The 24358-nt window shown below is 37.8% G+C and overlaps 1 protein-coding gene across 1 annotated transcript in view; it reads left to right on the forward strand.

Annotated features, from left to right (window-relative positions):
• The first annotated feature begins 3366 nt into the window (after positions 1-3366).
• Cwf19l2 (CWF19 like cell cycle control factor 2) overlaps positions 3367-24358 on the forward strand; it is an 86908-nt gene continuing 65916 nt past the window's right edge. Inside the window, exons 1-8 of the mRNA XM_059267261.1 lie at positions 3367-3479; positions 6034-6144; positions 7533-7655; positions 12260-12370; positions 13043-13162; positions 15303-15393; positions 20866-20981; positions 22689-23365. Coding sequence (XP_059123244.1) covers positions 3387-3479; positions 6034-6144; positions 7533-7655; positions 12260-12370; positions 13043-13162; positions 15303-15393; positions 20866-20981; positions 22689-23365 — 1442 coding nt within the window. The 5' untranslated portion in view covers positions 3367-3386. The remainder of the gene's footprint in view (positions 3480-6033; positions 6145-7532; positions 7656-12259; positions 12371-13042; positions 13163-15302; positions 15394-20865; positions 20982-22688; positions 23366-24358) is intronic.

Raw genomic sequence — 24358 nt, forward strand, 5'->3', positions numbered from 1 at the left:
ATACTTCTTGTATAGTCCAAGACCACCTGGACAAGGAATAGTGGTACCCATAGTGGCCTGGGTCCCCCTACATTACTTAACAACTAAGTAAGCTCTTCCTACCCCATGCCCACTGGCCAATCTGATCTAGACAATCCCTCAGTCAAGGGTTTCCTCTAAGATAACTCTAGGCTGTACCAAGTTGATCAAGGTGACGAGGACATATGACCTCAGGTCACTGACTAAGAGATAATACCAAAATCTGAATATTATTGCCTTAGCACTTAGTTTGGAAGCTCCACATGCTTTAGCTCATTCAATTTTCACAGATGTTAGGCATACAGTGTTGTTACCACTTTACAGTTAAGAAACAAAAAGAAGCAGATTATGTTAAGTGGTACAACTAAATAAGTGGCAGAGTTTTTTTTAACCTAGCACATCTGGCTTCAGAAATTGTGTACTGAACACCTCACCAATACCTCAGAAATTGGCACAGAATTAGTGGCTGGGAAATAGATTGTCAAATCTCTGTTATTGGCTACAACATATTGTCAGAAAAGATTCTTGGTCTTTCTGGTCTCTTGACTGCCTAAAGACAACAAACTATGTTGAAAGGAATTAACACAGGATTGGTATTAGGGTGGTCTTGTAACATATGATCTAAACTATGACCCTTTCAAAAGCTAAATGAGGAACTGTTGATAACCATTAGGGAAATAAATATAAATTAGGTTGCTTTATGTGAGCTAGGAATATGGTCATCCTCACAAGAGCTGTTTCAGCTTCAAAGACTCTCTCTCTCTCTCTCTTTCTCTGTCTCTCTGTCTCTCTCTCTCTCTCTCTCTCTCTCTCTCTCTCTCTCTCTCTCTCCCCCCCCCCCCATGAAATTGAGTGTCCCTATTTACCTTGCATGTCAATTTATGCATGTTACTGTATAGGATTGTTTTCACACACCCATTTATCTTTATTTTATGGACAATTTTGTTTATTATCTTGATTGTGTTTGACAGTTGTCTTACACTTGATGATAGAATTTAAGCTCTCCAAAACATCATTTCATATAAATAATCATTTTCAAACAAGTTGTCTAATTTGGCAAGGATTATGAATCTACTAAAACCTTTTTTGATTAATTTTTCTTTTATGTGTATGAATGTTTTAACTCTATATAAGTACATCACATGCCAGCAGTGACCAAAGAGACCAGAGGAGGGCATCTGATCCCCTGGATCTGGAGTTACAGATGGTTGTGGCCTGCCATGTAGGTGCTGGGAACCCAACGTGGGACCTCAACATGAGCGGTACCTCTTAACTGCTGAGCCATCTCTTCATCCACAGACTTTCTTTTAAAGTACAGTTTCTATATGATTACTTTTTAGTTCTTGCAAGAATTAGTATGAATATAAAAGGGACTTTTAAAATTATAAGCAGATGTATGCAATTTATTTATGTAAATTCAACCATTTACTCAAATTCTTGAATACTTGTGATAGGTATCCTGGGGGTTATCCAGGAAACAAATAAAATGGGCAGTCAAGACTACTTTAAGTAGAGATAGAGAGTTATAGTAGCATTAAATCATGATGTGAAAATATCTGGAGGGTAGTATGAAGATGGGAACATTAGTTTTGTGATCAGAGTGTTTGTTTGACTTGGGATATGAATGATATACAAAGGCCTTAGGTGGGAGTAAGAGCTGGAAGGAGGCCCTTATGTCAGGCCCAGCAATGGAGGGAAGGGAGAGGACAGAGAAAAGGTGAAGAGTGAGAAAGAAAGGGAAGTTCAGGCATAAGAGACAGTGAAAGCTTGGCTACAGAGCAGTTCCTATGCATGGCTCATCTCTAGGACTGATGAGAAGACCAGATTTCAATATGTCTGAGTCTAAACTGTCCTAAAAAATCTCAAGGTCTAACAGGGCTTAGTCTTTACATGTGTTTTCTTTACACAGTTGGAGCTGGGCAAACCCTGTGGGGAGAATGGAGATACAGGCAGCTTGTCACATCACAGCAGCTTCTACCTTAGCTGTGACAATATCAGCCTGGCCTCTCATCACTAGTGCATGGTGGGATGGGGAATGGGGAACTTGAGGGGAAATACCAAAATCTAGTTTTTAGTTTCCTGACATTTTCATTTCCTGTGATTTTTCAATACAAAAGCTCATGGGTATTGGTCCTTAACAACAAAATGAACTTTCAAAGCACATCTGACTGAGAAGCCAGGTTACTGAAAAACACAAGACTGGCTAGCAGTATTTCAAGGCATGCACTTCTGGGTGCCTTTGGGATTGGGTGAGCCAGGTGCAGCAGCCCTTCTAATCAGCTCAGCATTGACTGGTTACTCTCGATTCTGATGCCCAGGTACATCTGTGCAGGGTACAGCCTTCCAAACATAATGAATCAAATCAAACAATAGCACTTTGGTGGTGGTGATGGGGGAAGGGTGTTGGGGAGGTGTATGTAACTATTAAAGTTTGGCATTTAAAATTCTGAATTGCCAGAGTTAAAAGAAGAGAGAAATGGCTTGTCCCTGTGAACCAATCAAATGAAGCACAGATAAGTACTAGTATTTTGATAGAGACTTATTTATGCAAGATGCAATAAACACAACAAAGAGGTCCCTGTTTTCTTTATGAGATAATCTTACACCCAATGCATCTTTCCTCAGGGTGATGGGAACTCTTTCTGTACCCAGGCTTGTGCAAGACTAAGTCTCAACCTCCATAGACATAAAAAATACATATTTTTATGTTTCTTTTGTCTGGCTGCACCACGGAGGTGCAGTGCCTGTGCAGGTCAGAAGAGGGCGAAATAACTCTGGAAATAGAGTTATGGATGTCTTTGAACTTCCATATGGGTCCGAGACCTGAACTTGGGTCCTTTGCAAGAGCAGTTAGCGTCCCAAAACGCCGACCCATCTCTCCAACTCCGTTTTCAATATATTTAAAGACACCCATCGACGAAAAATATTGAATCTTACAACAATCCCCCACCCCTTTTTCCCCCAAACTCCTGACTTTCTGATCAGCTTCCCTTTAGCCAGGTGCACTATCACAGGAAGTCAGGCAAAAACGTTGAGATCTGGTTTTAACTTCTACAACTCTCTAGCTCACTGGAGTATTTTTAAGAGTCTTGGTAAGAAAGGAGTTAGTATAGTTCAGGGTGCATCATAACGCATGTTGATATTAACTCAACGTTTAGCGAATCCAGTACACCTAAAATGTAGCCTCTCCAGCACGCTTCCAGGCTTTGATCAAACCTTTTACTGGACAGACTTTCTGATCTGCGCCTGCTCCTTGGTATAGTAACGCCCCTTCCCTACTACTCTGAAATCTAGACTTGGTTTCTGAATTACGACAGTCGTAAACTGAGGTTTCCTGACGGCTTCCTCGCTTTACGACAGCAACAACTATGGCGGCGTTCAGTGGAAGATTTGAAAGTGCTAGGAGTATCGAAGAGCGAAAAGAACAGACCCGAATTGCCCGGGCCGAAGTATTACGCCAGGTACCTCCGCTTTGGAGGGTTTTCTTTCTTCCTTTTAAAACTAGAGCTTGCGCTGAGGGCTTCATGCATGCTAAGCCAGCACTTTCCGAGAGAATCTGTCTTTAGTTCTTGAAATGCTTTCGTTTTTTGTCTTAGATCTCGGACAGTTATTTAGAGTTGTAGGAATTGAGACTCCTGGGAGTTATCCCACAAACAACTCTCATCACTTCGATATCTCGCCTTTTCTAGGTGTGCTGTCTTTTTTTTTTTTTTTTTTTATACAATGCAGTGTAAATGCTCTTGGCCGGCTCCATTTGCTCATTCTCTTTGCAGACAGATGTGATTGTTTTCCTCCCAGTTTCCTTAGCATTTACGTCATCTATTCTTGGCATTTATGCCGTCTGGATTGCTCAGTTTCTATGTACTGTACCACATCTGACGACTCTTATGTCGCAGCCCCAGTCATTGCTCTGGCTGTATTGGAAGTAGGACACATTTGAATACACCGGTGATTCCTCCACCGTCTGTCTTACTGTTCCTTTCAATTCCAGACTTAGGTCAGCCTTTACTGGTTGAAACACTTAGATAAGAGACTCAGAATATGTGCATACCCCAAAAGTTTTGGAAACAGAATTCTCATTAATATTAAAATGAATGGAATTTACAAAAATGGAAGAAACAAACTATTGAATTATCTGGCAAGATATTCCTGATTAATTGTGACAGCAAAAAGGGCAAATTTGTAATTGAAGAACAACAGAATGTTTGGTGACGAATTTTGGGAGCTTTGTTTTAAGATTAAAGAGTTTTTAAATAAATTTAAATGCATATAAAGAGTAGAAAAGAAATAGAAAAGACAGGAAGAATGAGTAATAACTTCAGTCACATGTTAAGGGAATTTGTGAGCAGCTAGTCTTGGACAGGTAAACTTAAGATTATTCATTGGTCTCAAAATAGGTATGATAATGCTCTTCATTATTGTCTGTCTGATATTCCCAGCAGTTTTGAGAGGATACTCTTTGTAATGTGTGATGAATTTTATAGAGATCAGCTTTGGCATTTGAGATGTGGATGAGAAAGCAGAAGAAACTTATTGGGAAAACCATGCATTGTTTCGCTGTTGTTGACCTCTACTAGAAACTAGCAATATGATCCTTTCTTTTTAAAAAAGATAACTTTTTTTTCTGAGATGAAGTATTGGGGTGCAGATATTGCCTATTGAAGGCATAGAAAAAAGTCAGCTTCATAACTTTTGCAAAAGTCTAAAGAACTAGCCACAGGGATGTGTAGAATATTTTAAGGTGTTTTACTTTTGTTTATGTTGCATTTGTTTAACTCCGTGAAGCTGTGTTACTGTGCCTGTCTGAAACACCTGATGGTGTAATAAAGAACTGGCCAATAGCAAGGCAGTAGAAAGGATAGGTGGGGCTGGCAGACAGAGAGTATAAATAGGACAAATCTGGGAAGCGTGATCTAAGATCTAGGAGCCAGAGAAGGAGGAGGACTCTAGGGACCAGCCACCCAGCTACACAACAAGCCACGGAGTAAGAAGATTTACAGAAGTTAGAGAAAAGGAAAAGCCCAGAGGTAAAAGGTAGTTAGGATAATTTAAGTTAAGAAAAGCTGGCTAGAAACTAAGCTAAACTAAGGTCAGGCATTGATAATTAAGAATAAGCCTCCGTGTGTGATTTATTTGGGAGCTGGGTGGTGGGCCTCTGAGGGGCGTTTACCCACCAACCCCACAGTTCCCCAGAGTTTTCTTGAGTGCGAGCAGCAGGAAATATTAGATAGAAGGATTTAGATTGTGGAGATAAATATATAGAAAATAAAGGATAGCCTCGAGAGGGCCTGGAACCTGTTCCAAGGAGCTCTGACTGTCTCTACCTCAGGGTATTTATAGAGCTGACAAGGGGTGGAGCAAAAGGCTTCTTCCCCCAGCACAGCCAAGAGCAGTCTATCTCAGACACCAGCACTCAGGCCCGTGGTCCTAATCATCCTCTCTATGAACCTGCTGGGTAAAGCCATGAGGAACCTGAAAATGGGCTCCCACAGGCCCCCCAGAAAAGAGCAAAAATAAATAACAACAGGGATGATGGTGGTTAAAGTGATTCCAAGTCATACTTGAGACAGGGAGAAAGGAAAACATAAGCTAGTACTGGACAGGATACTATGTGTGATTTGTACCCAGATTTACTGAAGATTGGTAGTCCTAAAGAAAAGCTATTGTTAGGTTTTTAAAAATCTTTCCTATACTAGTAGAGGCAAATTGTCAAGAACAGACCATTTTTTTTTATAATTTATTTTTTATTTTATGTGCATTGGTGTGAGGGTGTTAGATCGCCTGGAGAGAAGATCTGACACCCTCCTGGAACTGGAGTTACAGACAGTTGTGAGCTGCCATGTGGACCCTAGAATAGCAGCCAGTGCTCTTAACTACTGAGCCATCTCTCCAGCCCGAGAATAGACCATTTATTGACTAGGAATCTTTATATGAAAGTATTACCAATTTTTCTTTTTGTATTTGAAAAGCAGTTGTATCAATTGTCAGTTTGTCTTTCATATTCATTTGTTTTAGGCCAAAAGTAATTTTGAAAAAGAACAAAGGTGCAAAGAACTTAAGCAACTTCGAGGTGAGGACACATGGATGCTACCTGATGTGAATGAGAGAATTGAACAGTGCTCACAGGTGAATATCAACAGATGTGCTTGATGTAATGATAGGACTTATTTTCTTGATTTTGTATTTTTAGGAAGGGTCTCTCTATGTAGCCCTAGCTGGTCTGGAACTTGTTATGTAGACTAGGCTGGCCTCAAAAGCACAGAGATCTGCCTGCCTCTCCTTACCCAGTGCTGGGACTAAAGACATTAAAGGCATGTGCCAATATACCTTGCTTATGTCTTTTCTTTTTAAAGTATGATTCAGGTTAATATTGAGGAACAATTTTGCTTTGTATTTATATATTCTCTCTCTCTCTCTCTGTCTCTCTGTCTCTCTGTCTCTCTCTCTCTCTCTCCTCTCTCTCTGTGTGTGTGTGTGTGTGTGTGTGTGTGTGTGTGTGTGTGTATGTATGTATGTATGTGATGGTGTATGTGTGCAGGTCAAAGGACAACTTACAACTTGCCTGAGTCAGTTCTCACCTACCTTATGGGTTCTGGGTATTGAACTCAGGTTGTCAATAACATGTTCACTGTCAGGTGGTTAGCATTATTGAAATTTATCTCTTCAGGCAACAAAATGTCTGTCTTGACCACAAGTTTATCATGATATGAAAAGGTTATGTTATTGTGTTGGCTGGTAGATTTAGTTCTAAATCTGTGGGCTATTTATAGGAATCTTCTAGATCTGAAAGTACATGTTTTAAGATTCATGTCTTTTTATTTAGTTAATTAATTTTTATCATGCCTTCTTTTCTCTTTTTACAAATCACGCCTTCTTTTCTCATTTTACAAAGTTTGAGCAGTTTGCTTTCTAGCATGTACCCCCACAATTGATGCAAGGGTTTTTTGTTGTTGGTGGTGGTGTTTGTTTTATTTTTAATTGACAAATGTTAATTATTTATATTTACAGAGGACACTGATATTTTGATCTATGTACACATTATAGAAAGATTTAGTTGAGGTTATGTACCCTTCATCCACTTATTTTTTTTTCTAATGAGGATATTAAAAATATGTTTTTTTAGAAATTTTAAAATGTTTAATATGTATTAGTAACTGTGGTCCTGGTCCTACACTGCCTATCACTAAAACTTAGTGGATGTATATATACATATATATATATATATATATATATATATAATAATATCTATCACATACAAATAACTTAACCAAAACTTTCCTCATATCTTTTCTGGTAAGAAGTCTGAACTACTACATTGATCAGTAGTGCTTATCTTACAGAAAGTATGTTAAAGTTCTTTAGAGAATTTTATTGTGTATATAGTCATGATCTTTGTGTCTTTTCATAAAAGATGTAAAGTTTCTTGGTGCATGGATTTTTCTTTCCACTCAAAATGCCTTCCTGTTAAAATTAGGTAAGATTAAATTCTGTTTATACTTGTTCAAAATTATTAGGAACACTCTGTGAAGAAAAAGAAGAAAAAGGACAAGCATTCAAAAAAAGTGAAGAAAGAGAAGAAAAAGAAGAGCAAGAAACAGAAATGTGAAAAACAGAGTGAGTCGACTGACAGTTCCTCAGTAAGTGAGCATCTAAGCCCTGCAGCACTGGAGAGTAGTGCACTTGAGGGAATAATGTATGGGAACTGATGGTGCATGGAACCTTCAAATACTATGGGTTATGATAGAAAAATATCTACAAGACATCTACTTGAAGTTTCCTGGGGAAATGCTGGCAATGTAAATTATTGGTTCCAGAAAGAAAGCGGGATACCATTTGTTAATCTTTGTTGGAGATGTGATGATAATGAAATGTGCAGGGAAACTAAAAGGTGACTAGGAACACTGAAGAGTCACATGCAAAGGAGAGGAGAGCACTTGTACAAAAGTGGATGGAAATTTATAAGGCAGAGCAACAAAGAATGTTTTACAAAAATAAGGGAGAAGAGTTTTAAAACACTGGAGTATAGTTTTCTTTGTATTTCTGTTTTCTTCATAGAAAGTAACATCTAAGTCTTCAAAATACAATTTGTTTATTTATCTTTTGGCCAAAAAGAAGAGAATGTTGGGTAGCCAGTTTAGTCTGTGTGGACTCGGAGGAAAAGAAAGAAAGCCAAACCTTTCATACTTATTTTCAAGAAGAAAGGGGTATGTGTAGATAGTGATGGCATAGAAATATTTAGGGTTAATTACTTCTTCAGACAAAATTGGGTTCTGTCAGCAGCAAGGAAGAGATATTACATGCTGGGCGTTTGTGGTGCATGCCTTTAATTCCAGCGCTTGGGAGACAGAGCCAGGCGGATCTCTGTGAGTTCAAGGCGAGCCAGGTCTACAGAGCAAGATCCAGGACAGGCACCAAAACTACATAGAGAAACCCTGTCTCAAAAAACAAACAAAAAAAAAAAAAAAGAAAAAAAAAAGAGAGAGAGAGAGATTACATAGTCTTAGTGACAGGAACCATGCAAGATAAGTACTATGATCAGGTTTCCCTGTAGCACTCCAAATGTATGATGGATAGAGACTGGAGAAGGAAGGGGAGCAAGAAAGATGGGGATTCTAGAGCTGTATTTGGTTATTCAGTTGTGAAGGTGACAACATTTAGGTCTAGGAGTCAGCTTTAGCTCAATAACACATAGAATTAGAATTGAGTTGTACATGCTTTACAATCTTACCAGGTCCAGTGTTTCTTTTTTTTTTCTTCCTGAATTCTACTTTTCAACACGCAGGTGGACTCTAACAATGTTTTTTCAATTCTCCTTGATTTTTACATCAGCCCATTTGACTTAGTTGAAATTAATTTGGTCTGTGTCTGCCTCTGAACCAATCTGTTGTGGCTAGAACTGGAGTTGGGGCTAGGGTTGGACATATGCTCCTAGGGCAGTGATGTGGTGTTTGTTACATGGTATATTTGACTAGTGTTTTGGAGTTGAAAATCAGCTTGGATAAGTGGGCAAGATGATCCTGTGATTTCTAACTTGAGATATTGGGTAACTCAGTAATTCAGCAGAAGAAACAGGCTTTGTGGAAGATGAGGGGTTTATTTATCCTTGAGTTCAGCATAACACTCAAGATGGTAATTAAGTCACTGAAGCTTTGGTTGGACAAAAAAGAAGAAAAAAGGTAATTAAAACCATGAGGATAAATATAATAGTCCCAATGTAAAGAATAAGAAATATAGTAGTGAGAAGATGGAGCCTCAAACAACATGACTGCTTAAAAACAGAGTAAAGGAGGAGGAATATAGGAAGAAAATGCAGAATAAACATTGGGGGTTGGACTGGAGACTATCTTGAAAATCTTGAACATGAGTCATCAACAGAGTTGAAGTTTTGGAGATAAAGACTGGAATATTTTGTTGAGCTTGGAAATATCTAAGCCATTTATCAAGTTTGCAGAGTTGGCACTAGATTAATGTGTATGATAGTTATGAGTTTAGAGAAATGTTTGACGGGGCAAGTACTCTTTGAGTAATATTGTCTTAGGAATGGAGTTGGAAGATGAATTGCTGCTACAAGTGTACATAAGGCAAGAAAATGCCTCCCCTCAAAAAAGATGGGGATTTGAAATGCTTCAGCATACAAATCTCTAAGCCATCAAAGCCCTTTCTTTGAAGCAAACCAGAAAGAGAGCAAGGTGGCTGGAGTGAGACCAAAATCCTTGGAGGAGGACCTGCCTGCAGCAGGAGGAGTTGACAGGAGATTAGACCAAGCATAACTGTAAATAATTTTTGCCAGGGGTTTGGGGGTACTAGGTAAGAAGCAAAGTGATCTATTTTGCTAAAGTAAGAGGAGAGATCATTTGTTGTAAGTATAGGAAATGTAAATTGGTAGAAAACTCCAGGAAGGTGTGAAGAAGATAACAGTGGTCTGGTTATTAGAGTAGGTACAAAGTAGGCAAGCATGATTATGGTTTCTGTGGTCATAGAACTTACAACCTAACCAATTAAGGATCAGTAAGGTGAACTCTAGTTTCATTAGTGTCTAGTTAACTGAAGTTGCAGGTGGTGATGATGACTTTTGTCCTGGTTGGAACTGTGGCGATAAAGTTCCCAGTGGCTCAAACTAATGAAAAGTCACTGGTCAGCATATGGTAAGTCAGAGAAAACCCTCACTATAGAATTCCTGTGACATAACTCCCTGGAACTCAAACTTCTTTGTTATTTTACTTAATTGTAGCAAATTGGCCATCTTCTGAAAAAAGTACTGTTTGTTTCAGGCTGTAAATTCCAATTTTAATGTATGGCATAAAGAATTGTGATTGAGGCACTAAATTGATTTGACAATATAAACTTGAGTTAGGATAGAAATACATATGTAATGACCTTTTAAAAAAAGTATGTAAATATGAATAAGCTCTGGCATTTCAATCCAAATTAAGGAATGAATGAATGAATGAGTGAATGAATGAATAGAATCTGCTTTGCTTTGGGAAACAGTTGGCAGTTGATGTGGCAGAGTATAAATATGTTTTACATGTTTAATATATCATTTGACAGATATACTTGTGTCTTAAGGGCTAGAGAGATAGTTCAGCAGTTAAGAGCATTTGCTGCTCTTTCAGAGGACAGAAGTCTAGTAGTTCTTAGCAGCAGTCCAGGGATGGCCCTCCCCCATCGATCACTAAATGAGAAAATGCAAGGAGGCATTTCCTCAACTGAGGCTCCTTCCTTTGATGACTCTAACTTGTGTCAAGTTGACACAAAAACTACCCAGTACAACTGACCCCTTGTCAACTTGACAAACATCACTATTAAGCCATAACCCTTCCTTTCTCATTCATTCCTAAGATTCACATTAAGAACATAAATAACTTTAAAAGTCCCACTGTCTTTACAAATTTGAACACATTAAAATTTTAGTAACCAATTTTTTAAAATCCAAGGTCTTTCAGAATTCAAAGTCTCTCAACTGTGGTCTCCAGTAAAATATGTTCTTACTTTAAGAGGAAAAAATCAGGGCAGAGTCCCAATCAAAGCAAAACAAAATTCCAACTATCCAATATTTGGGATCCATTCACAATCTTCTAGACTCCTTCAAAGGGCTTGGGTCACTTTTCTGGCTCTGCCTTCTGCAACATACACAATTTGTCTTCTGTTCTCCAACTGGCTCCACTCCATTGCTTCTCCTGTTCTTTGTGGTTATCCTATGGTACTGTCATCTCCAAAATGCTGGGGTTCCTCTCTGCAACTGGGCTGTACTTTCACCAATAGCCACCTCTAATAGGCTCTATTCATGGTGTCAAGCCTCAGCTTTTCATCACCACTTCAGTCCTGGGCCTTCAGTTGCTATACGTTCATTGAGGCTATACGTTCACCAGTGGTCTTTCCTGGCCTCTCATAGTGCCAAGCCTCAGCTGCTCTGTATGACCCCTTCATACCTTCAAAGCCAGTGGAAGTAAGCCACTAAGCAGCTCTCCTTTATGGCCTGTGCATCAGATCCTGCTTCCAGGATCCTACCATTTTTGGAGTTCCTATCCTGACTTCCTTCAGTGATGAAAAGCAATGCTGAAGTGTAAGCCAAATAAACCCTTTTCCCCACAATTTACTCTTTGGTCATGGTGTTTCGTCACAGCAAATAGACACCCTAATTAAAACAATTTGTGTGTGTTTGTGTGTGTGTGTGTGTGTGTGTGTGTGTGTGTGTGTGTTTGTGTGTATGCATGCATGTGTATGTATCTGAAACACATGGTCTTGATGTCCTGGATCTGGAGCTATGTCTGCCTGTTGTGAGTTACCAGTGTGAGTGCTAAGAACTACTAGACTTCAGTCCTCTGAAAGAGCAGCAAATGCTCTTAACTGCTGAGCTAGCTCTCTAGCCTTTAAGACACAAATATATCTGTCAAACTCCTTTACATGGGTGTTATTTCCCTGGTACTATTGAAACAAACTTATGAGTTCATTTGGACGTTGGTAGAAATTGAGCCTTGCTATGGTGTTTTCCTTCCTAGCTTTTAATTTTATTTTTTGATATAACTTATGAGAGGAAGAATGAATTTGGCTATGTCTTTTGGGCTCAAACCAAAGTAGGATTTTCATGTTATTTCTTGAGATTTTCCAGTATTATTTTAAAAGGGGAAAACAATGAAAGAATCTCTTCTAAGAAGCTGAATTATTTCCACTTAATGTCAGTATTTTTATATATAAGTATGCAAATTATAAATGTCATGTATATGCTAAATGTTTCTAGAGCTCTGATGAGTGGGTTGAGGCCGTCCCTTCCCAGATACCTGTTAAAGAAAAGACCTGGAAAGTGAAAGACAAAAGGCCAGAGAAAGCATGTGACAGCCACATTATGCAGGTGAGTACCCACCTGATTTAGAGTGAAATGGCTTCTAAAAGCAGATGAGTATTAAACTGATGGTAATAACTTCAGGAGAATTATACTTTAGTAGTAGTTCATGAACCCTCTCCACAGAAATGCTGAATGCTGGTGTTCAGACTGGCCTTGTCCTGCTGTGGAAGGTAGATGCTCATCTGTGCTGCAGCCCTTCAGAGCTCTCTCAGCTGTGGTTGTTGGCATTTTCCTCTTCTGTTAGATTTACCTAATACTAGAAATCTGAATCTCCTGTCTAGTTCAGTTGCAGCTTTTTTCCTCTTCCCCTTATGTCACAGTTTGCTTAGCAATGCTTATAGTTTTGAGTTCTGATTCATATACATACCTAAGAAAGAATATAGTTTACCCACTTAGCCACAGATACAGGAAGAAAGGTGAACAGGAGCTAACAATTCATTATGTGTACCAGACCCTATGTTGGCTGCCTTTTATACGCATTTTGTTTACTCCTTAAAACAAACTTGAAAGGTGAGTTCTTTACTCCACTTTCATAAGGGAGAGACTAAGGGGCAGCAAAATGAGAAGCATGTTGAGAGTGGCTAACCACATAGTGTTTGCTTCTGGCTGGTGCCTGCAGTTTCTGATACTGAGAAGGTCTTAAGTACAGACTGAAGTGGTCTCATTTTTTTTAAACAGCGGGATGAGTGGATGACTGTTGATTTTATGTCTGTCAAAACTGTGTCCTTATCATCACTCAAAGCTGAAAAGGAAGCTCTAAGAAAAATAGAGCGGGAGAAAGCCCAAGCGCTAGAACAGGTAAGGAATAGTTTCAATGCTTTAATTTTTTAGTTTGCCGTATGTGGTGGTATTGTGTTCCCCAAAATATTGTGCACTCTAGTAAACTTATCTGGGGTCAGAGAACAGGACAGCCACAATATTAAACATACAGGATAGGCAGTGGTAGCACACATCTTTAATTCCAGCATTCCAGAGACAGAAATCCCTCTGGATCTCTGTGAGTTCAGGGCCACATTGGAAACAGTCAGGCATGGTGACACACACCTTTAATCCCAAGAAGTAAGCCTTTAATCCCAGGGAGTGATGGCAGAAACAGAAAGATATATAAGGCGTGGAGACCAGAAACTAGAAGCATTTGGCTGGTTAAGCATTTGGCTGGTTAAGCATTTGGCTGGTTAAGCTTTTAGGCTTTTGAGCTACAGTTCAGCTGAGACCCATTCTGAATGAGGACTCAAGGCTTCCAGTCTGAGGAAAGAGGATCAGCTGAGGAAGGTGAGGTAGCTGTGGTTTGTTCTGCTTCTCTGGTCTTCCAGCTTTCACCCTACAATAACTGGCCTCAGGTTTGATTTTATTAATAAGACCATTTAAGATTCCTGCTACAGCTGTAAAGTAAATGCCTTATTTGTAATAGCATTTTATTTGTGAAGTATGTTTTTTTAATGATGTTTGATAACTTTTTAAAAAGCACTCATACACATAAAATAAAAATAAATATGTATTTTTTAGAGAAATATACTAGATTCTGCCTGGAAAGGTGGGTCAGTGGTTAAGAGCATGACTGCTCTTCCAGGGGACCCAGGTTCAATTCCCAGAACCCACAGTGGGTGATTCAGGGCTGGGTATAATCCCAACTTCAGGAGAGCCAGTACTTCTGGTCTGGGCAGGCACCTGCACACATGTTCACATATTCACACCGAGACACAGGCACATAAAATATATCTTGTAAAAGACATACTAGATGTGTAAATCTAGGTAAATGAGGTTGAGCAATTATTGTTATATGACTCTTGAATTACAGTTGAACCATCAACTGAGCCTTCTTTGTGTACACAAATAAGTTATCATAAGAATGCTTTCAAGATGCCTAGAGTGCCATAAGAAATATTAAGCAAGCATGTTTTTTATTTTCACTTTGATGTCAAGAAAATAATGGGGAATCCTTAGAGACCACAAAATATAGAAATGCTGAAGCTTGTGGCTTTCAGAGATTGTCTTAAAATTTACCTTTAATGTAATATAGATCAACAAGTGAAAAATATAGCCAACTGATTTTGAGAGTTCTGTGGTCAGTGTTGTTTTTTGTTTTTTTTCTCCCAGTCTAATTTTAAAAGTTATGGTGATATATTGTATAACTTAATAAAATTTGCCTGAATATCAGAGAACAGAACAAGCCACTAGATTAAACATAGATGCCAGGGAGTGGTGGCACACACCTTTAATCCATCTGGATTTCTGTGAGTTCAAAGCCACCCTGGATTACATGAGATTGATTAAGTCTAGAAGAGAAACAGAGCCAGGCAGTGGTGGCACACACCTTCAATCCCAGTATTTGGGAGTCAGATACCTTGAATCCCAGCACTTGAGATCTCATGCCTTTGTTTGAGAAGCACACATGCCTTTAATCCCAGCACTAACAAGGAAATGATGGCTGGGCGGAGAAAGGTATATAAGGCGTGATGAGACAGGAACTGGCCTTTTCAGGCTGAGGTGTCCTAGAGGTAAGACGTGGCAGTGGCTTGTTCTTTTGTCTCTCTGATCTTTCAGCATTTACCCCAATATCTGGCACCAGATGTTTTATTAAAAGACTTTTTGACATTCAAGCTACAGTAAGTATGGTAATTGTGTTGGTTTGTAATCAAGCTGCTACCCTTGTGGAGCATGGGAGAACAGGATTTTTTTGACTGTCTTACCTAAACTTTGGAATGTCTTGTGTAAGACTCTAAGTTAGATGTCAAAGTTTTGAGAAATTGTAGGTGCTTAATAAAGACACATGAACATTAGTTAGACATTGTTACCTGCAAGTTAAACAACATGTCTAAAGAATTTTAAATGGTTTGTTGAGGCTTGTGTATTCGACTGTTAGCCTCAAATTAGTTAGTAATCATTTCCATGATGGATTGACTTTTACACTCTAAACTTTCAAAATGTCTTATTCTAGTCCAAACTACAAGAAAGAGAGTTGAATCCGTATTGGAAGGACGGTGGGACAGGTCTCCCATCAGAAAATTGTATACCGGCAGTTACTAAAGGTATTTTTATATTTTTGTGGTCTTGTAGGAGAAGGGTAAATATGATTAAAATTTGTTATATGTCTGTGTGATAATATCATAATGAAACCCACTAATTTTTGTAGTTTAATATGCACTAATAAAAGCATATAAATTCTTTAAGTTTAGTGTTCCTAAGAGAATGACTTGAGTTTATATATAACAAAATATTTATGAAATACCTGCAGTCTTTTGAACTCTTATTTACATTATTATTATTTAGAAAGTTTACTGTTAATGTATTTTGGAGCAAGATGATTCAGTATATATTGTGCATAATAACCATCATTTGCAAGTTTTTAGCTTAAATGGTCAAAGTTTAAGACAAAGCATGATCATGTGAAACTATATTGCATTTGTTTGTTAAATTCTATAGCAAAATACAAAAATATGTTTAGTGTAACATTTATGCAAATGTATGAACATTAAAGATGCAATTTTATTGCTTTTAGAAGTTCTTCATTTGTCAGCATTCATAAAATTTGTGGTGTTCTTAGGAGGTGTTTTCCAGTTGATGGAGATAAAATATTTGAGCATCACATAATGCTCTGTATGTTGTATTGCCAATTCAATGATAAGTCCAATTACAATTTAGCCAGAATAAAATAAAATTGTAAATAATAATATCTTTTTGTCTTAGTTATTTATCAGTAATATTCTATTTATGCTGGTCCCAAATAAATGCACAAAGGCTTATATTAATTATAAATGCTCAGCCAGTAGCTCAGGCTTGTTACTAGCTAACTCTTAAACTTAAATTAACCCATATGCTTTGCCACATGGCTTGGTACCTTTTCTCAGTATGGTGTGCCCATCTTGCTCTCTCTGCATCTGCTGGTAACTCTCTGACTCCTCCCTTCCTCTTCCTAGAATTCTCCTAGTCTGGCTCTTAAGCTCAGTCTCTTCCTGCCCAGCTATTGGCCAATCAGCTTTTTATTAGCAAATGAGCGTAATACATATTCATACTGTAGAAAAGGATTGTTCCACAGCAGATTTTTATTTATAGATCATTTCTATTTGGCTCCTTCATAAGATTCTTTATTGTCTGTGAGCATGAAGCCACCAAATCCACTCAAAGACATCTTTAGAATTTTTACTTAGTTATTAGTGACTGTACATTGTAGGCAGAGTTTTCCTGTCCCGACATCCTACTCCCAAATAACCACTCAGAGTCTTAATATTAATTTAAGTGCTCAACCAATAGCTCAGGCTTATTACTAACTCACTCTTACATTTTAAATTAACCCATATTCCTTATTTATACTCTGCCATATACATGGTGGTACCTTTTTTAACATGGCGCATTCATCTCCTGCTCCCTCTACATCTGACTGGCAACTCCTCTGACTCAGCCCTCCTTTCCAGTGTTCTTAGTTTGAATGTCCCACATATACTTCCTGTCTTGCCACCATACAATTGGCTTTTTATTAAACCAATTCAAGTGACAAATCTTCACAGTGTACAAAAGGATTATTCCGCTGCAGCACATTTTTATTCTGCTTTTAGCATTGGCAGAAATGTCTCTACCAGATTATTAGTAATAGTAGTCATACAAAGCTTTCTAGAAAGTTAACAGGTAGGGAACAATGAGTTAGCTCAGCCTGAGGCATACAGTGATCGGGTGATTTGTCTGTACTAATGTGAGTAGTAAGGGACCAGGCCTCAGATTCACATTGGAGCACTCGTTGCTGAAGATTATTGAGAAGACTGATTTCTTCATGTGCTTGGTAGACACTGTTTATGGGCTTTTTCAGTGAACTCTTGTTGATTCTTCCTCCTCTTCTCTTTTTGGACTTTTCTGTCAGAATCTTTAAGTTGAAAGGATTGTTAAAGGTGGCTTTAATTAGCTGCATTATTTAACATGAAGATGCAAAAGTTCAAAGAAATGATTTGTTTTTTGATGTTAAAAATATATAGTACTAGCAGTATTATGCCCAAAACACCCCCAGAGAGACCACCAAAGACCCAGAATGCAGAAGCAAGGTTTATTTTCGTTTCTAGTTGAGACGGGGAACCTGTCTCAAGCGCTCACTCATCACAGTGCAGTGAGGCAGGGAGAAGTTGCTCTTTCATTGTGAGGCTGGCTTTTTAAAGGCAAAAACCACAAGTCCCTTCAGGTTGTGGGGGAGTTAGTACAGGTACAATTCTAATTGGCTAAATCTTCCCAGGCCTCCATGTTATCTTATTTTAGTTTGTTCGTTTGCTCTGTTAGAACTTTTAGAGCCCGTCCTAGGAGTTGAGAAGTGCCATCTCCGGCGCTGGTTAATCAGTCACCACCAAATGGCCTGGCTTTTGTCCGGCATTTGGGGCACTCTTTTGTTAATTGGTTGCTACCAGATGGCTGTACTTTTAAGTTCCTGGGGCTGGTGCCGTCATTTCTGGGAGCTTGAAACTGGCCTGGGTCTATCTATATTAAAATATCTTTGTCTAAGCCTCCTTCATCTTAGAGAATAGAGTGAGCATCTCACAGCAGCAAGACTGAAGTCTAGTTTTCCTGATGCTCAACTTATTGTTTTTTATGTATTAACTTGTCTTCTGAGAGAAATGGAAGAGATTTCTAGTGTTTGTTTGGTAGTGGTTTATTACAGCATAACTTATTAAAGCCATGAAATTAAAACTTAATTCTAGACTTACTTGGAAAAAAATAGGTTTGGAATACAGTTATTAAATGTGCATACTCTTGAATTTACTGTAATTATTGACAGACCATTTTTTCAGCACAGAAGGCTGAAAAAAAACCTTGCTATTTTCATGGTGTGAATTATAGTGTGTTTAACAGTTTTCATGAGTGCTAAATATTCATTAAAGTCTTGTTGATTGAATCTGAGAATGCTGTTGCAAGGGAGTGGTTCTGTTTCCTTTAAAATATTAAATTGGGTGATTTCTCAGTAGTATATTAGTATCATTCCTAGTGATAACACTAATAAGACTGTTAAGTTTATTTTATCAACCACAGTTGATGCACAGATATTCCTAAAGTTAGGATTCAAGTTGTGACTGAATTTGTTCGGTTTTTATTCCTATTAGGTTTCCTTCATACACAGTAGCATATGGGAAGCAGTCTTATTTTTGTTCTCCTGAATTTCTCTCTAGACTGCTAATATCTTAGTGACAGTTGAGGAGAGATTTTCATGATGCCCAGTTGTTACTTGATTAGTTTTCTAGATGATTCTGTGGACTCGGTGATCTAATGTAGTTGGAACATTAATAAAGACATAAATTACTGTGGATTTTTTACTTATCACCATGCTGACTGCAGATTTGGATTAATCCTTGGGTGCTTACAGTCTGTAATTTACACTATGTAAGTAGAAAAGAACAAGTGAAATAAACTTTTGAATGAAAAGTGGCATCATGAGAGATCTAGGCTTGAATCACAAAGTGTTTTTAGATCTTTAAAGGAAGGCCATGTTGTATTAATAGTATTGCTTAGAAAATGTTGAGATTTGAGTAAAACAGTACAATTAATTTGAATATATTTTTTTAGAAAAAAATCTCTTTTGCTTTTGGTTCTGTCTCTGAACTTAAAAAAATTATTTTTATTACTTTTATTTATGCACACATGTGGAGGTGGAGTGTTATGTGAATGGGAATGTAGGTGCCCATGCAGGCCAGATATGTCATTCTGGAACTAGAGTTATAGACAGTTGTGAGCCAACTGATGTGAGTGTGGAAACTGAATTCTTGAGTCATCTGATAGAGCAGCACATGCTCTTAACCTCTGAGCCATTACTCTGTTCATTTTTAAGCCTCTTATCAAAGTCTGACATACATAGAAAAAGTACCTAAACCACAGATGAAACAGAGTGAAGATTGTCATAGAGTGTAGATGAATTTCTAAATGGTCTTATTAAATAAATAAATAAAAAAACAAAAACAAAAAACACGGAGCCAAATGTAGGGGTAAAAGCCTTAGATCAGGGAAATAAGGAAAGACACTAGCCAACCTTACCTCAGCAACTTCCTGTTTACCCACACCTATATGCCTTGCTGTTCTGCCATCTGATTTGCTCTCTCCACCCAGCTACTTCACTTCCTCTTCCTGCTCAGCTCTGTTACTTTCTGTCTGTACAGACCTCCAGAACTTCATGGTTAACTAGTGTTAGAATTAAGGCGTGTGCCACCACACCTGGTTCTGTTTCCAGTGTGGCCTTGAACACACAGAGATCCTGCCTGCTAAGTGATAGGATTAAGGGTGTGTGCTACCACTGCCTGACTTCTTTGTTTACTTACAATGGCTGGCCTTTTTCCTCTGATCTCCAGGCAAGCTTTATTTATTAAAGCACAAATAAAATATCACCATATTTCAGCACAAATAAAATATCACCACAATAGTGTGTTGTGGAAAGGCAGCACACAGTTGGAGAAACAATAGTCTTAACAACTCAAAAATATTTTTGTCCCCTGCTAGTAACTCTGTCACTGGAGGGTTAATCACTATCCTGTTTTCTAGCACCAAAGATGAGTTCTACACTTCATCTTTTTTATTCTTTTGTCCACATTTGAAGTTCCTCCATATTGTTGTCAATAACTGTAGTTCATTTATTCTCTTTGTTGTATTTAAGAATGGATCAGGATCCCCATGTCCCTCTCTGGTGATGGACTTTTCCATGCTTGAGCTATTGGTAGGCTGTTCTGTTATGAAGATTCTTGTGCATGTCTCCAAGAGCCTGTGTGTGTTTCTTGGCTCTAGAGCTAAGGGTTCTAAAGGCAGTCTTCATTGGAGCAAGGAAAATCAGGAACAAAGTTTTAATTTAAGTAATTTCTTTGTGCAGATTGAAAATAAGACATAACACACACACACACACAGACTTCATTGAAGGCATTCATATATTCATAGTTGCTAATCACAACTAAAGTTTAGCTTAATGACATTATCTTCTATAACTTTCTTATTTATTATTTGTGTTGCTTTCTCTTCTATGCATATTTATTTCTTACTTCTGGAAGTGACCATCCCCTATATATTTTAAAGTAAATCCAACTGGAAGGTCAGAGAAAATTCCATAGAATAATGCTTAGGCTGAGCATGATGACACATGCTTTTAATCCCAGGATTTAGGAGATAGAGGGAAGCATGTCTCTGTGAGTTCAAGGCCAGTCTGGTCTCCATATTGATTTCTAGGCCATCTAGACTGCGTAATAAGACCCTGCATTAAATACATAATTCTTAACTTCTTTGATTTTCTATAACTTTCTTGTATTATATAATTTTATGCTTGTTTTTAAACTTATAAGTAATTTTGTTTCGCTTTCCTATTTTATCATGACAAGCCTTTGTAGCTTGCATGGGTGGGTATTTAAATACATGGTGAATATTAATTGTGGTTAATTAACTTTTAATTAATCAAGGAAAGCATTTGAATTTATACTTTAAAAGTGATAGAAACAGTAAATATTAATTGTGTAATAACCACCTAAGAAACACAACTGATGCTTATTATTGGAATTTAGCTTCCGGAGTAGAAGATGGAGGATTAAGCTGGCTAAGAAAGTCTTATCAAAGAATGAAGGAACAAGCTCAAAAAGAAAACAGAAATTTTGAGGATATTGTAGTGGAAAAATATGGGGTAAGTATTGTTTCATAGTTATTTGAAAAACTAAATGTCTTTGTTTTGAATAATGCAACATTTTGAGTTAAATTAATATTAGATTTATCTTCATTCTTTTAAGTAATTTCCTGCTTCTTATGTAAGAATATTGCTTAAAAATGTTTTTATAGCCAGGCAGCGGTGGTGCACGCCTTTAATCCCAGCATTCTGGAGGCAGAGGCAGGTAGGTGGATCTCTGTGAGTTCGAGGCCAGCCCAGGCTACAGAGTGAGTTCCAGAAAAGGCACCAAAACTATACAGAGAAATCCTGTCTTGAAAAACCAAAAAAAAAAAAAAAAAAAAAAAATTTTTACATTTGTGAATTTATTTATGTGCCCGTACTCAGGAAGTACTCATGCCACAGGGCCCATGTGGAAGTCAAGGGCACAGCTTAAGGGAGTCAATTCTCTCCTTCCATCTTGTTGTTGTCTTCTACATGTGAGTTCCAGGTATTGAACTCAAGTCATCAGACTTGGTAGCAAGTACCTTTAGCTACTGAGCCATCTTGCCAGCCCATCCTACATCTTTTTAAGATGAACATAATGAACGTAAAACCCAAGTCTGTAAAACTTAAAATGTGTGTATGTTTAATATAAAAGTAGAATTTTTTCTCATTGGAAGAAAATTTAAATAATACAGGGGAGTCTCTGTAGTACACCTTTAGAGATAAGCACTGCTGACATTCTGGTCAACTCTAAAGCTTCATATTTTGTAGCATTTTGGCAGTGTGACTATGCTTCATCATATATTTTTAAGCCATTTTGATGTCTTTTGTTTTCAGGTAATATGTTAACTGCATTCCCTGTCCAGTTTTTGCAAAGATTTTTATTTTGAGTAGAATTAGATACCTTTCTCTTTTTGTCTCCATCCCAAAGGACCTTCTGTTCAAGAAAAACAGTTGTGTTGAATCCTCTAATTATTTTTTCATGCTTTTCTCTCATCATCCTTTTATCTGGAAGTACTAAAACGTAGTTATGAGGTTCTCTAGAATCTAATGTCCATGTGTATTTTTTTTTTTTTTTTTGGTCTTAAAACATGCATCTCTTTACTATTGTTTCTCAAACTGTAGAAAACTTATTAGTCTATTTGATTTTTTTTTTTTTAGATTTATTTATATTTATTATGTACACAGAAGAGGGCGCCAGATCTCATTACAGATGGTTGTTAGCCACCATGTGGGTGCTGGGAATTGAACTCAGGACCTCTGGAAGAACAGTCAGTGCTCTTAACCTCTGAGCCATCTCTCCAGCCCCCGGTCTATTTGATTTTTAAGAATTTATTTCATTCAATGTACCTGAACATTTTTCCTGCATTTTTTAGTCTTATTTTTAAGCACTTTTTTTTTTTACAAGGATATGTAGTTTTAGCAGCATAGTAACCTCTTGAATCTTAATAGTATGAATTAATTATAACTTTTTAAAAGTTGTATCTATGGTGTCTGTGTGAAACTCTGTTGTATGGGACATTTGTTCTTAGTGCATCCCTTTTTGAAATTTTTAATTTGATTCGATTTTTTTATTTACTTATGCTTTTTAAAGTATTACTGTTGTGGTGATTTTTGTGTTTCTGCCTACTTTGGTGGGGGTATTTTTACTGTACTATTTAACAGTGCATCATGACACAGTGTCATGTGGGAGACAAAACACTGAAACTTTCTTAATTGTAGATATATTATTCTCTCTTACAGTCAATGGAAATATTTCAGTCAAAATTAAAAGAAGCTGAAAAAATTGCATGCAAAAGAGAAGACTGTGGACGGGAACAGCGGAGGAAGCCTGCATATTCAGATAGAGCACAGTGTAGTCAAGCAAGTGGCACTTCAGACTTAGTGAAATGTAAGAAGCACTCAGAGGACAGACACTTTGCAAAAGAGGTTGCAAACAGTAGCAGCAGCAGCAGCAGCAGCAGCAGGAGCGACTATAAGTTTAGTGGTCCTGACTTAAGGAAGAAATCTGGGTCTTTAGAAAAATGTACAAGAGACTCTGCCCTAAAACAAAGGCAAGAATCTTCTGGAAATTTGAGACCTAAATTCTTAAGACCCTCTGATGAGGATGAACTATCATTTCATAGCAAGAGGAGAAATTTTGAACCATCTACTTCATCTACATTAGTGGCTCCGGCTTCTTTACATTGTGATTTTCAAAAACTCACAGAGGACAGTGAAGAAAATTTGACTTCCTGGATCCTGTCTGGTGGGAGAGAAGGAAACCAAAAACATTCAGATCAAAAGCCACTGGAAACCTGGAGCTGGAGTGCTGATCAGCACTCTCCAGGAGACAGGAGAGAACAGTTGCAGGCTGAGAACTTGAGGGGTGACCTACCAAGAAGAGGACATCTGCAGGACACAAAGTCAACATTTGCTGGGTATTTTATGTATATATGTATTTTTTCAGTTAAGTTCTTGAGTGGGATCAGAAAACTTGATTTTGTCATAGGGGTGGCCCTCTTGGAAGTAGGAAAAAAATGTGTCCAAAATGTAAGGACTAATTTCTACTTAAGCGATCATTTAAATAGATTAAAGATCTAGGGAGATTATTCAAATTGCTGGAGTAGCAGTGTTGTGTATCCAGTGCTCCAGCAGATAGATGGGAGGTAAAACAGCAGAAACCCCTAGAAGCCAGATAGTCTTTGGAAACCGAAGCAGAAATTTTGTTATAATGACTGGATAACCATGGCAGGGATTAGAAAAAGTCAATATGTACAGTAACAAAAAGGAGAGACCCTGTTTCAAACAACCTGGAAGGCAGCACCAACACTAAAGGTGGCCCTCTGACCTCCACATTCTTGCTATGTGCCACTGAAGGGAAATTAATATTGACTGAATAACCATGGCAGGGATTAGAAGTCAAACTACCTGGGCTTTATTCCAGGTGCCTTGTCATTTCTAGTCCCCAATTGCCAATGGATGATGGCATTAATTATTGATATCATTAATATTGGCTTAGCATTTGTGCACAATGTAGTGGTCTTGTTTCCTGTGAATGTAGATGAGCCATGTGTGCAAAGCTTCCATATGTTGTTGCTATTCTTTCTGGTTGTTCCAGATTTCCTGGATGTTTTGTGTTATGACTTTTTTGGCTTTGGTGTTTTCTTTGCCTGATGAATCTATTTCCACTATTGTAACCTCTATGCCTGAGATTCTCTCTTCCATCTTTTTTTCTGTTGATTATGCTTGCATCTGTAGTTCCTGTTCATTTACTCAGGTTTTCTATTTACAGCATTCCCTCGGGGTGTTCTTCATTGTTTCTATTTCAATTTTCAGGTCTTGAACTATTTCCTTCACATGTTTAGTTGCTTTTTCATGTTTTTTTTGTTTGTTTGTTTGTTTGTTTTGGCTTTAAGGGATTTGTTGATTTG

The sequence above is a fragment of the Peromyscus eremicus genome, chromosome 7, assembly GCF_949786415.1.
Source record: "Peromyscus eremicus chromosome 7, PerEre_H2_v1, whole genome shotgun sequence".
Lineage (NCBI taxonomy): Eukaryota > Metazoa > Chordata > Mammalia > Rodentia > Cricetidae > Peromyscus > Peromyscus eremicus.